This window comes from Empidonax traillii, unplaced genomic scaffold (assembly GCF_003031625.1).
Source record: "Empidonax traillii isolate 1590-97213 ecotype Southwest subspecies unplaced genomic scaffold, ASM303162v1 scaffold57:size2250009, whole genome shotgun sequence".
Lineage (NCBI taxonomy): Eukaryota > Metazoa > Chordata > Aves > Passeriformes > Tyrannidae > Empidonax > Empidonax traillii.
In genome coordinates, this window is record NW_020955250.1 from 1081404 (window position 1) to 1095808 (window position 14405).

A 14405-nucleotide genomic window follows, 5' to 3' on the forward strand; every position below is an offset into this window, starting at 1 on the left:
CATTCTTTTGTGTGATTTTTCTTCCTGCTCTACTCATGGGTTTGCTGTGCTACATGTATACGTGTCTGATGCCAGGTAATGTTCACATTGTATTTTACTTCTTGACATTGTATGTCATAAATACATCCCTATGGATAGAGGACTAGAAGAGGATGCTAAATTATCAAGAATTAAATTGTTTGGTTATAGTGTCAGCCCATTTTTTTCCCATGAAATTATATACTGAAAGTTTTTCTCTAATGGCAGAGTAAGTTTTTAATTACCTTTTATACAGTGAGTGGAGACAGTGTTCAGTAGAGATTATAGTCTGATCCCAAAATTGATGGTATGAGGAATGCTGATGCGAAGAACAAAAATCCCAGATGGAAGCTTGTGATGAAATATTTGCTGCCAGAAAGTGAGGGGATGGTTCAAAGTAGAAGTGGAAAAAGATGATGAGAGGACTTAAGAGGCAAGACAAAAATCTCAGGAAGGATGGGCATCTAAGAGATACTTGTATGTTCTAAATTTCACTGATTAATGTAAGACTTGACTGTGAGGAGAAGGTGTTTGAAGTACAAAAAGATAAACTAATGGGAAAGCGTTTCAAGGAGGAAAACAGAAAAGAGCCATTCAGTAGGAAGAGGTTTGTTTAAACTTGGCATGGGAAGACTGGATAGAAGACAAGTCACAGATACCACAGCTGAATGTGCATATACTGGACTGGATCTGAGTAGCAAACAGTGAGAAAGGAGTAGACTGTAATTACAAGAAAAGTAGCAAGAGGCTGGTGTGAAGTAGGAAGCACAAAAATGAGAAGTTTCTGTGTTGCTGAAGCTACAGGAAGGAAATAATGGGAGTTCTTGATGGCAGCATGGGAGCTTGTGAATGACAGAGTGGAAAGAAACTCAATTTGAGGAAATAGTTGAAGATGGTTAGAAAATTTATGAAAAACATCCAAGAATCAGGGAACTCTCTAGAATTCTTTGTCTAATAGGAAAATGTGAATTCATGTAGATGTAATAGCATGGAGGCTCTCATTTATTTACTTGACAGATTTCCGCTACAAACTAAGCAGCTTGACATCCAAACAATCACTTAGGTGATCTGCCCTGAGAATTCATCAGAAATCGGCAAGATAAATTTTTTTCCACATTAAATATAGTAAGATTTTGTATGGCTTCTTTCGGAACTTTATTGTAAGCTCCCACATGTATTTCATGACAGACTGCCAGGAGCAAGCAAAATACTCTGATAGAGAGTATCTAAATTCCTCCTGTTTTGTGATTTATGTTCTTGAATAAATAATCAGGCACAAACCTGAATCACACCTTTCCCCTAAGCTTGCCTTGCTCCTGCTTGGGGCAGGAGGATTGCTCAGTTGTCAACACAGACATTTAACATGAAAATCAGCCTGTTGTTTCCTCAGCAAATTGTGGGCAATTACCTGGAAGCTTTTTTTCCCCCATTTCAGCAGATGGCATGAAGGTAACTGGAGCTGATTGTGCCATGGCATGGTACTAATAAGGGTTTCATTTTGCCAGCTGCTCTGCGTGTCAGGTAAGTGACTGATTATCTCAGCCCAGGATTCAGAGCTGAGCATAGAAAATGCTGTGTTATCATTACCCAAAGTCTCTGTTTTCACAGGCCGTTGTGTTATCCTGGGATTTTTAAGGAATTTGGAGCACCTTTACTCGGAGCTTTGTCACTGTTATCTGGCACTATGCTCGCAGAGTTTATATTGCCTTTCCTGAAGTTTTCCATTTGGAGATCTCAAATACTGGCTTGGACACAAATATTTATGTACTAAGAAAAACACAGTAAGGTGCAGCCCTTTGTAATCGCTGCCAAGGAGCAGGGCTTGTCCCCGGGGACTGGAGTAACACTTAACAGAAGTGTCAGAAGTACCGCGGATCACCCAGACAGGCTGTTCTGGTGTTTTTGAAGGACCTTAGAATACAAACTACATTTTGTAGTCGCGAATTTCAATGTATAAGTAATAAGTGTTCGTGGGTAGACGGCTCTGCTTTATTTAATACACTGCTCCCGCTGTTCTTTCAGGCAGCGTTTGAAGAGACGATTTCCTTCTAAACTTAATGGTTTAAGCGCGTGTTTGCCTGAAGGTTCCAGTCCCCGCTGGGCAGCCGAGGGCAGGTCACGGTCTCCTGGCCGAGCCGCGGAGCCAAACCTTTACGACGCGTTAGCAGAAACTACAGAAACTGCGCGAAAGAGTTCGAAGCGCGTCCCGCAGGGTCAATTCCCGGGGGGCTGCCCCCCATTCCCAGCGCTGCCCCACCGCTCCCGGCCGCTCCAGGCTCCCCCCTCACCAGCACGTGGTCCGCGCCAGGCCCCCCCCGCGGCCCCTCCGCCGGGCGAAACCACCTGGCACGGGAAGGGGGAGCCCCTTCGCTACCGCGCTCCGCCCCGTTAAAGGGGCGATGGCCGCCCGGCGCGGCGGGAAGCAAAGGATTCCCTCTCCCGTCCTGCTGCTGCCTCCCCTCCCCGCCGCCCTCCGCCTCCATCCCCGCGCCGCGGCCCAGCCGGACAGCGCGGCCGCAGGAGCCACCAGGTGAGTAAGGGCGGAGCGGGAGGGAATGGCGGGCGCGTCGCCGCCCCTTTAAGGGCCTCCCACGTCGCTCCGCCATGTCCGGCGGCCCGGCCCCTCCCGGGGCTCCCTCGCCGCCCCCCGCCCGCCCCCGGGGCCTGGAGGAGCTGCCGCGGGGACGCTCCGGCCGCCCCGGCTGCGCCGCTCCCGCCGCGGGGCCGCCCGGCAGGTGAGACCGCCCGGCCCGCGGGGCCGCCGAGCGGGCCTTATGTAAGGGCAGGGGCGGCCGAGCGGGGCGGCGGCCGCGTCCCGGCTGGGTCCGCCCGCGGGGTCGGCACTGTCTCCGCCGAGCTCCGGGGGTTTGTTTGCCCGGCCCGGAGGGGCCGTCCCTGTGCCGGTCGCAGCCCCAGCGGGATGGGAACAACCGTACCCCCGAGGGGCGCTCGCCGGTCCTGGCAGAGCGAGGGGGGAAAACTGTGGGAAAAACTGCACGCGCTGCTGCGGGGCGGGAAGGGGTCGCTTATCGCTTGTTTTCCATGAGGGGTGGAGTGTGTCAGCCAGGAAAGTAGCCGGTGGAATGTAGCGCTCAGTTGCTTTCCAGCTCTGAGGGAATATCCTCGCCTCGCTGGAGTGCGAGGGAGGGTTTGTTTTAGGAGAAGATCGCACATAATTGTGGGAGATCTACGCGATCGCTGGTGTTTCTCCTAAAAGTATTTCTAGTTCGTCCCAAAGGAATCACCTAACCCCCGCCCAAGGTTTGAGCTGGGTTGTTGTTTGTTTGTTTGTTTGTTTTCAAAAGTAGCCAAAGGCTGCGGGTATTTAAACCAGAGTGGAACATCTGTTTGACTCTCTGACACTTATTTATCAAAGTCTGGTATTTTCTAAGAACTTTAGGTGCAGGCTATTTTTTTTTTTTTTCTTTCTGTAAAAAGCTAACGTGTTCTCTTTCTCTGTTGGATTTCACAGCAAAGATGCTGAGTTTTTTCCGCCGCACGCTGGGCCGGCGGTCCATGCGGAAACATGCGGAGAAGGAGCGGCTGAGAGAGGCCCAAAGGGCCGCCACCCACATCCCTGCGGCTGGTGATGCAAAATCCATCATCACCTGCCGAGTAGCGCTGCTGGACGGGACGGATGTCAGCGTGGACCTGCCGGTAGGAGTGATGCGAGTTTTTTTGTGAAATACAGTTGGTTTGTGTCAGTGTGATGTGGTGTTTGCTGTTTGCGGGGTAGGTAAAGGCACAGCTATTTGCCATTGCAGACTTCATGTTCGCCAGGTTACTGGTCGTCAAAAGGTGCTGAAAGAGTAGTTAACTTTGTCATTCACCGAAACTAGAGTGTTTTGTTAGATGCCATCGAGCCTTTGAACACTTTCTTGTGTGTTAATGTAGTTGTTGTGCCAAGGCTTAACTTAGAGAGGGTAACGTGTGGGATGGGTTGGATTTTCTTTTTGGTGAGCTATGTATCTTGAGGAGAAGAGCAAATCTCTTGGTGTAGCTCTGTTGAAGAGGAGTGATGAGCAGAAGTATGAGCAGTAATTTCTGCGTGGCTTTTGTTTGTCTTGGTTTTGTGTCAGAGATGGATGCAGTTTTTAAATCTTAACTTGAGAGGGGAGGGGAAGAGGAAAAAATCTACTTCCTTCCCATCCTCCGGGCAGATTATAAAGCAGGGATTGTCTCATAGCACAGAGTTTTATTGGGAGTGAGGTGTTAGCCACTATTTTACATTTCTAAAGCTTCCTTAATATGCACGTGCCTGTTCTGCTTGCCTAATTATATACCTGGTTTTGGCCAACAGGATGAACAGTAACAACAGAAGCCATGTGCTCTGTTTTTCCATTACCATGTGTTGTAGTTGTTAGCGACTTGTTTTCAGCTTCCAGAGCTGAGCATTAGGAAGTTAGGAAACTGTGGATCTGCGAGACCTGACAGTTTCCATGGGATTTTGGCTGCAATCACAGTGGTGCTGGTGTTGGAACTGCTGACTAGAAAGAACATGTGGAATAGGCAGTCTTGAAATGGCTTTTCTTTCTTTCGTATTTTAATTGCAGTTCTGGAGTGTTTAGGTAGTGTGAGGAAGTCAGGTTTTTGATTGAGCAGTATTGTTGATGTAGTGACGAAAAATTGCTCTTGTTATGTCCAGAACCCCCAGTAATCTGGAGTTAGAGAAACCCTTTGGCATCTTTATTTGCAAAATGACTGTATAGATAGATGTTTATAGAGGGCAGTAAAATTAATTTGTGCATCCCTGAAACAATGTAATGAACATATCCAGTGCTGCTTAGTGCCTAGGATGTTTGATTTGAGGCCAGGAATGCCCACAAACACTTTATAGCAAGAGTTAACATTTAAAAAGTACTCAAGTTTAAATTGGTGTCTTTACATAATCAGAACAGTAATCTTTGTAGCTGGAGTTGGCTCTGTAGGCAAATTCCTGGCGGCTCTAACAACGTTTCTAAGGCTCTCAGGAGCGTAAATTGAACCTGAAGAGGTGTCATGACCTGCCACCTGGACTATAAAACTTAGACCAGAGTGCAATAGTAACTATTTATTTCTACAGGAAACTTTTTTCACTCTTGCTTTTTCTTTTATAAATCAGTATAAAGCCTTGACTGTGGACATAAAGGTTAGGAGTAACAGTACCAAATATGCTAAATCAATGTAGCTAGGATCTGTAGTTACAGTGCATCATCAGTGGCTGATATGTACCAGTTTCTTTGGTGATTAAAATAAAATAAAAGTAGATTAAATGTTTAATTTCAAATTCCTAAAGTGTTTATTCTTGTTTCTCCACTTGCATCGTTCATATTTTGGGGTTGACTCTTAAAGAGGAAAGCAAAAAAAGGTAGAGGAGACAGGGGATGAAGTGTGGGGTACAAAATCCTGGCAAAACAGCATTGCTTTCTGAAATCCAAAGCTTACATTAAAAATACATGTGCATATACATTTTTTTCTTTTACAAAACTTCCTTTGGGAATCTCTGTCCTCTTTGAAGTAAGACCTTTTCCAAGACTGGTTCTGTTACTCAGTTGGCAGTAGATTTGCTTTAAAACGAGCTCTTTATCTCAAAGAGGTGCTCTCTGATCTGCCAGTTCAGTTGTGCTCACTCCCATTGTCTATCTAAGTGCTGTGAAACTGTTTTATTAAAAAAAAATAAATAACAAGGCTTTTCCTAAGAATGAGTCACTTAGCAAACAGGTTAGTTCACAGCCAGAGAAAGAGTTGCCTTGGCAGGAATGAATGCCATACCTTTTTAAATCCATGGCTACGCAAATACTTTACAGTGGCATAAGTTGTTGCTGCCACAGGAAGAAAAGATGTTGCTTTTGTTACTGCGTTTGTCCTTGTTTTCGCGTACCCCTTGGCAGAAGAAACAGTTTTTTGGCAGCCAGGCAATAAGCTAAGTCAAGAAAATGCTGTGGCTGAAAATAATCGGTATAATTTTGTTATGTTAGTTTCCAGCTGGAGTGATTCTCCAATCTGGTTCCCCATGTGCCTCCCCAAATGTGGTGAAGAAGCATTTAGAGGTGATACCAGGCTTAAGTTTGCTTAAAATGCTCTTGAGCTGTAGCCTTACAGTGAATTTACTACTGAGAAGAATATTCAATTCATATGATTGAATCTGAGATTGCTGAATTTCTGCTTAAATTAAGGAAAAAAAAAAATGGAAAGGAGAAAGAACCCAACCAAAAGGAACATTTAAGCCAGACACGCTTTGGAGTCTTTGGGCACCAAAGACTGATGTTTTACGAATATTGACAATGAGACAAAAGGGGACACATTGTAAAGGATGCAATTGAGATTTAATTTATTAAACACAGAGCCAGGATTTGAGTAGTAACTCTGCTTTTTGTCCACTGATCTTATCTCTAGTGTCTGTCAAGACACTTAATCTGTCTGCTTTTTTTATTTCTTCTGTTGTTTTTAACTACAAAAGTGCCTGACTTGAACCCTTCATCAAAGCTGCAGTTGTACACAGTGCATAAACGGGGTTCTTTTTAAGAATCTACCCATTTCATAGCCATGTCAATGAGTGAAGAATATCAGTGTCATGTATACTATTTACTGACGCTTTGGTATGTTCAAAGTGGGAGGCATGAACTTCACACGAGTTATCAGTGTTCTTTTGGGGCAGATCGAAAGGTGTTAGGTTTTTTCCCCACACCTTCCTCTCAGATGCAAAGTTGTGTTTTGACCTGGTAATTTTCCTCATCTGTTACCACTCTTTTGAAGCTTTATGTTTGTCCAAATGCATTCAGTGATTTTGACACACTTATCTGCTTAGAGAAACACTAAGAAGCTTATTATTTTGTTAAGCCAGAAAAAGTTTGTATACAATAGATGTTGGTTGTAATTGCTGCTGTTGATGTTGTTTATTATACGTTCTGCTTTACTGTTAACATGCCTTGTTCACCTTGGGTAAAAGTTGGGTTATGCTTTTTCTTCCAGTTTTTTTAAGATCCATGGGTGGAATGTTTGCTGAGTGACATGAGTGGGGAGAGGAGACTTGTTTGCTGACATCCCTTATCTTACTTTTAATCCTGTTCCCATGTGAAACTAAACTCATCTTTCCCCACTGAACCTCTGGAATTCCCAAAACTCAAAAGCCATAAACAGCCCTGGTTTGCCATCTGAAGACTCCATCAGCTCAGCCATACCAATCTGGTATCCCAAGGAAACCCCTCGACCTCTGGAATACTGGTTATTCTGGTGGTCATGGTTTGTGGGGAAAGACAGGTTATGGGAAGCTCATAGCAGTGTTTTTCCTTGAGAGCTGTTTTTCACTGGGGTCACCAACAGCTTGTGAAATACTTGGGAACAAAAATGATGGTTAAGAATTTCAAATAAAGTTCTGTTTTGAGTACTAGAGAGTTCCAGAGGATTTTTAAATCGAAATATCTAAAAACTGAGTAGTTGCTTTAGAGACAGTCAATTCTATGCTATTCATAACACTAATTTGGAGAGGGAAAAGATAATGAAGATAGAGGGGAGAAATGGTAATATAAATAAATACATACACTTAAAATATGACCTTTTATAAAATTAATGGATTGCTTTCTGTGGAGAAACAAGGTCAGCCTTACAGTGGTGACAGATAGTAAGTACAGGGTCTTACAGAAGCAGCACTGTACTTTGTGGAAGCCAGGGGTGTTTCGGTAAAAGAAGATGACCCTGCTTAACCCACAATTTACATAATCTTCTCATGGATAATAGAGTGTTAATTGTATTCCAGTTTCTGCATGTGCAACCTAAGTTTTAGGTAAAAGCTTCTTAGTGGTCTAAGATGAAAGACACAAATTATGAGAATGGATGCTCCCTGAGTAGTTTTTCATCTTGGAATATTTCTTACTTATGCATGCATGAAATTTGATATGGAGATTGCAAAATGAGATGGTTTTGTCCTTATTATAATGAAGTATCATTAAAACAAGGTCTTGTATAAACCAGTCCAAGAGTTCTCTGGAATAGTGGAAATGAGCTAAGCTGTTTAGGGTTTTGGAGTACAAAATAAGATAAAAAAGAACTGTATTTGTAGTGATTATTTTAAAAAAAGAAATCTATCTGGGTTGTGAAAATCACTAATGAGCGCCAATGGCTTTTTGTTAGGAGAGAGAGATGATCCGTGTTGATCTGACTACAAGATCAGAGATGTATTATGATACTTGATTTTACTCAGTAATCCACTCTGTTTTTCTAAAAAGCTTTTAGAATACTTATGGCCCTGTGCTGAATATTTGAAGCTGTAAATATGAAATACATAATGCTGTTTGTGGCACAGATGCTGATTAATAAGAAAATCTAATACTGCTAAAAATGTTGGAAAATCAGTCATCAAATAAAATGAGTACTCTGAGTGTTCAAGGCTGGCTTTTAAACTTTCAAAATAAAGCTCAGCAGACAAAAGTAGTAAGGACACAAACATTTGAACATGCCCCTGTGTGTTTGTGTTAAGGCTATAAAGCTTTGGATTAAAACTTTTTTCCCATGTGGTCTTTTGTCTTAAACTATTGTTATGCTTCTGAGGGTTTGCTTAAACTACTGAAAGGCCTTTAGGGGACTGAATCTGGACAAATCAGTCTTGAGCTGTGTTCTGAGGCAGAGGTGCCATTTGTGTGGTGTGAGGGGCTCCAGCTGTAGTGCAGGGTGATCCTTTGCTTCCTGGGCTGCCAGATTTAAATGCACGGTGAGAATGAGTGTAAGACATAGACAGGACACGCTGAGTGGCTCCGACACATGTGAGCAGCTGCAGAGCCACAGGCTGCCTGCTCCGGGTTCTGCAGGATGTCCAGGCGTTTGGGGTTAGTGGCAGGTGAGCATTTCAGCCTTGCTGCGATGCTCTGTGCCCTGGCACGGTTGGAAAGGGAGGAAGGGAGCAGCTGGAAGCGAGCTGTGTTTGCTGCCACAGTGAATCGTTTGGCCTGCAGTTTGGTGCCAGGGTGTTTCCGGGGATGGTGCTGCAGGCCAGTGTAGCTGCCTGAAGGTTCAGCATTCTTAACTCACAGTATAACAGTGAATTTTGTTTGAAGCCCTCCTCTGCTGAAGAACTACCACTGCAAAAGAGCTAAAGGACTTGAGGCTCTGGGGTGCTCTTAATCAGAGTGCTCCTGAGAAAGCTGCAGGTGGAACACCAAATAAGACTGAAATGTTTGAGAATATACTGCAGGGAGGCATTTAAACCTTAATGCTGGACAAGCAATTTGGATATATTCCATATCAGAGAGAATTCAAAAATGGGATAAATCAGCTAGAAGATATAAACTTTCAGGGAGATGAAACAGAGACTTCCACAAAACAAACTGACAAGTCTGAATGTTTTGAGTCTTTGTCTTTTTATGTAATAGGTTCAATAAGCCTGAGCACAGTACATTAAAATCACTCTACATAGCACTCTAATAAATGTACAGTATAATGGGTATTGAAATCAATTCTTTATAAAGATTTTTGGGAAATGCCTTTTTCTTTTTCCAGGGAATAACAGAATAAAGTGTTTAATCTCAATTTGTTATCTTCCCGTATTTGTGAGACACTGAGTAAACAGAAGAATTGATAAGCTGTGTCTCTGGAGGTAGAAATTCTCTGCAGCCGTGAGGCTGCAAGGCTTTATATTCACCACAGTATATGGCACATGTTGTCAGGGATAAACCAAAGAGAAGCAGAACTGGTGTTTTGCTGCTAGTGGCATCTTCAGATGAATGAGAAAATTGATTGGGGAGTCTGGAAAAGTTATTTGAAAGACTGGTGCTCGGAGTTTGAGGAGAGGAGCAGCTCCATTTGTAGGTCATTGCTTAAAGCCCTAAGAAGATCAGGGTGATACAAATAATGTGTACTTCTAACACTGCATTTGTAAAGATAAGGGCTTTTAACCCTCCAGTTCTCCAGCAGACCTTAATGGTATTAACCATAGACACCGTTTGCATGATGTTGAGATGAAATCTTTTCCTTTAAAGCTCACTGTTGGAGCTTTCTCATGGCTTGTTTTTTTTTTCGAAACATGTCGTTTGGGAGAAGGGGATTTACTTCATTAAAAAGGTGGACAGGCTCATCTGCTGCTTCCGCACTGCTCTGGTCTGCAAACATGCGTAGGTGACATCCTGGCAACTGGGTAGCTGTAAATTCTGGATGGGAATCCATCTCTGCTCTGGGTGTGTGTAAACAGTGTATTTCTAAGGAAACCAGTATGCATATGAATGGTAACCCTCCTGATAAGTTGACAAAAACTAGGAAGGGAGGGTTTTGCTGTTCAACAGCTTCTGGATGCAATGGCTACTGTTAATAAGAAATACTAATACGACCATTTGAAGAAATCTTCTGAATGAAAAGAATACTCTAAAGACACAAAGGATACTAAGTCCCCATGAAGATAATGCCTATTGATCTCTTTTTTCCAAAGTTCGTCTTATATAGGGACCTCCATTTCTTCACAAAGAAAAAAGTAGGAGAAAATCCTTTTCTGATAAGCATTTTAGTTAGCAAATTAACTAGGTGAGAGTTTTGGTTGGTTTGTTGTTGTTTTATTTGTTTCAAGTTTTGGAAAAAAAGACTTCCCTGTGATTAAAAACCTAATAAAAACCTTCAGAAGTGAGCCGTTCAGCTGGTGCCCACCCAGCACAAGCTGTCATCCCCAGCTGCTGTAAGCCCGTATTCCTTCACCAGTGCCGGTCTGTACTGGTTGCTCTAATGCTGAAAATGGCTTTTACATCAGTCAGGCAGGTTGTGAGAGAAGGGTAGAAATGCTGCTTATTCAAGTTTTAGGCAGTGACTGAGGTGCCTGGGTCGAGGTGGATGTCTCCAAATCACCTTATTCCAGGAATGAAGGGACAAACCAGCACGCCGAAGTGAACACCCCACCTCTCTGCTGAGTTATCGGGGTTAAGCCCAGCCTTTGTAACACCTACTCAGCCAGCAATTGCAGTTATTAAGAACAGCAGGAGGTGTCATTAGGACATAGTTGGGAGCATCCCTTTCATTCGGGAAAGAGGGGGAGGGGGGCAGGGGCCCATGTGATTCATACCAAAGTGATCAGAAGATGCTTTTATCCCACAGTGTGGCAAAACTATTAGATGTCCTGCCTTATATATATGATATATTTTATTGAAGTTTTCCTGTTGTTGATTCTCCTTCTGTGAGATGTTCGCTGTTGCTTCCGACAGAGAACAGCAAAGCGTGTAAATCAAGTAGTCAGGTTTTACTGAATTGTAAACCCATGAGGAGTTTAATTTGTGCCCAGAAGGGAGGACCGGCCACTGACTGGACTGTTTGTGAGTGGAGTCGTTAATAGTTCATCGGTAACTACTTAGCAGTTTGAAAATATTTGTCCTTTGAGAGTAACCTGAGCTCTGCTGCAAGGAAAAGAAAGGAGAGAGGAGCTAAAAAAGCGCGTGGGGTTAGCAGCAGGATAACAGTGTCACTTAAATTGAATGTTGCCGTTAAAGAGTTAGGGCAATTTTTCACAAGAAAATGTAATAAAAGTGTATCTTTTTGTCGCGTAGCTTTTTAAAAACACCTGATGTCGCAGTTTCGTTGAATACAAAGAAACTAATTTTGATCCCTAAAAATTGGTTACAAAGCAATAATATTTTTTCCTGCCATTTATTTAAATATAAGGAGCAAGGACTGCAGTAAGTAAAGCATGTGTGACGCTTTTGCTGACTTGCACCAAATACAGCTGGTGATGATTTAATTGACATGCAGAGTAGTACATAATGAATTCCATGTTGATAGCCCTGGTGATTTAAGTCAGAAAACAACGAGTAGCCCTGCAAATCTTTCCACAGCCGCTGCACTGCTTCTTCAGGGACTTTCTTGCGCATTATTCTCGGTCCACTTAATCTTCAAATCCTCTGCTGAGATGACCGAAATGGTGAACACACTGTGAAACTAACTTGATGCTACAGAAATTCGGTTTTAGTTGCTGGTAGTCTGAGATAGTATGTGGAGTATTCCAGGCTTGAGTCAAAGTGCTCCTGTCACCAGCAGGGAATTTGGCTGAGATAACTGGTTAATTACAGTTTTAAAAGATGACCTCCTGAGGAATTGGGAAGGATCTAAAACATTCTGCTCAACAAGAACAGATTTTCTACTAGTTTTACACAAGCTGCAGAGAGCTTAATGCAAAATAATGTTTTTCTAGTGTTACTGTGACAAGTGCTGAATTTAGTTAATTTTTATTAGTATATATTATTGTTTAAGCAGAAGATACCCTGTGCTGAGGACAAATATCAACAGTTCAATGTCTTGGTCTTTAAAGACAGGCAACAAACTCAAATAGTGGAAGAAAACTGTGGTTTTACATATATAGATGTATAGCCTTAAGGGTTCTGTTGGGAGATTCTTGCTGGTATTTAATAAATCTGCTACTGCCTGAAAAGTACTTTTTTCCTTAGGTCAACACAAAAAACTTGTCCTGAATGAATTTGATGAGGTCAACATCTCAGTATTTCCATTACACAACGTTTCTGGGTTCTGTGTGTACGTGAGGTGTCCTGCTTCCCTTCCATTCCCACTGTTCTCCCCAGTACTTGGAAATAACTGTGTGAGGACTTGCTTAGGCAGGCTCAGTTTACAGACTTGTTTTTATATTTTGCTTTGAACTGTGATATATCGTGTTGGATTTAAGTAATGCATTAAGTAAACCAATGATTAGGATTGCAAAGTTAAATATAAAGTGTTTGAAGATCAGGGTAGAGGAAGGTGGCAAAAATTACATATGCAGCTTTACTTACTTGTATATTACTTGCTGATTAAACCTGATTATTTCTGAGAGTATGAATATGGCTGACCCAGAATTTTGAGAGGTGAACTAAATCTGCTAATTAGTAGCTTGCTAAAAATATGCTTAAAAAGTAAGCCCATTTCTCAAGTTGTGAATGTATAAATATTAAGATAAAAAGATTGCAAGATGATAGTATTATTGAAATAAAGGAATCCTTAAGCTTCTTGCAGAGTAAGCATAAATCCTTTCTGCATTTCTTTGCATTTAAAAATATTTCTTTTCAACACCATGACTTGTACTCCAACTTAGTAATTTATTAATGTATTTTATTACATATAGGCATCTTAGGTATAACTGTTAAACTGTTCTTTCTGTTTATTGCTATAAAGGAGTTCATAGCCTGAAAAATCTATGTTGTGTAGAAACTGCACAGTGCTACTTATATACCTTCTCTTTAAAAAGAACTTTTTAATTTTTTAGATCATCACTGTAAAAATTATGTTTCCCTGGGGCCAGGGCTAAGTTTTTTCATAAATTATGTATGAGCATATGTGGTGGCTTTTTGCACCTAGAAGTGAGTTTTATGAACTTACTTTTGTAAATGTGTTATCTAAGTACTATTTGTTCAAGTTGCTTGCCCCAGACTATTTCCTGGTAGCTGTTGAAAGCACTTGCAAATGGAATGCTATATCCTAATTCAATAGGCTTTGCTACCTGCTTCAAAACTGGTGAATTGCTTAGATATCAAACAGTAGGAAGTTCATAAGCAATTTGCTGTACTTGGCTCTGAAAATTTTCCAGTGCATTAGTTACTGCAATTGTACTATCAGTGTTTCCAGTTCTGTTGAATTTCAGTGAGTAAGGAGATCCTAAGAGGGAAAATGATAAAATGACATTTTACCACTCAGTTGTGCTTCCTGTGGGGTGTACATTTGCCTTTAAGAAAAACAGCCATCAAAAAACGTGAGGGGGAATAAAGGTCCATGTTATATTTCCAGATGCTAAATTTTGTGATTCTCCAGCTACTGGAATCAGGATAGAAAGTATACCTAGAAGAAGGTAGATACTGCAATAAATCTGCCTGATGAGTACTAAACCTTTTATATTTTCAGAAAAAAGCCAAAGGCCAGCTGCTGTTTGAGCAGATCATGTATCATCTGGACCTTATAGAAAGCGACTACTTTGGATTAAGGTTCATGGATTCTGCACAAGTGGCGGTGAGTAGCAATGCTCTTTTTTTAAGCAACAGTCTAAAAGTTAAATCGTAATATTGATAGAAATCCTGTAAGAAAGCTGCCCATTGTGAGTTTTGTGCAGAAGCTCTGTGGTGTGTTAGTTTCAGTGTCCCTGAGTTTAATTCCACCTTTAGCACTAACATATTACAACGCTGTTGTCTCTTCCTTTCTTATCTTTCACGTGTTCCTGTCACACCTCCTGTTGTCACTGGGCAGGCTGGTCCAGCAGGACCCCAGAGCTTTGTGTGTCATCTCGATACTCTTGGTGCTGCTGATGCAGAGAGGAAGGGGCAGAACTAGAGTGTGTGCTTGGCCTTTTGTTCTACAGAGTGGACAAAGTTTTCCTTTGCCAATACCATCAATGTTCTCTTCAGCAAAAGTCATCTTGTTAATGTCTGCTTACAGGAGGGGTATACCTTTGATTTGTTCAAATTAGT

General features: G+C 42.1%; 1 protein-coding gene across 3 annotated transcripts in view; it reads left to right on the top strand.

The window, feature by feature from the left end:
• The first annotated feature begins 2381 nt into the window (after positions 1–2381).
• EPB41L5 (erythrocyte membrane protein band 4.1 like 5) overlaps positions 2382–14405 on the top strand; it is a 54712-nt gene continuing 42688 nt past the window's right edge. Inside the window, exons 1-3 of one of the 3 annotated variants that reach the window (XM_027879737.1) lie at positions 2382–2548; positions 3491–3675; positions 13846–13950. In XM_027879737.1, the coding sequence (XP_027735538.1) occupies positions 3496–3675; positions 13846–13950 (285 nt within the window). In that variant the 5' untranslated portion in view covers positions 2382–2548; positions 3491–3495. Of the gene's footprint in view, positions 2549–2709; positions 2754–3490; positions 3676–13845; positions 13951–14405 lie in introns of those variants that run through there. The other 2 variants (XM_027879736.1, XM_027879738.1) reach the window with 2 other exon arrangements.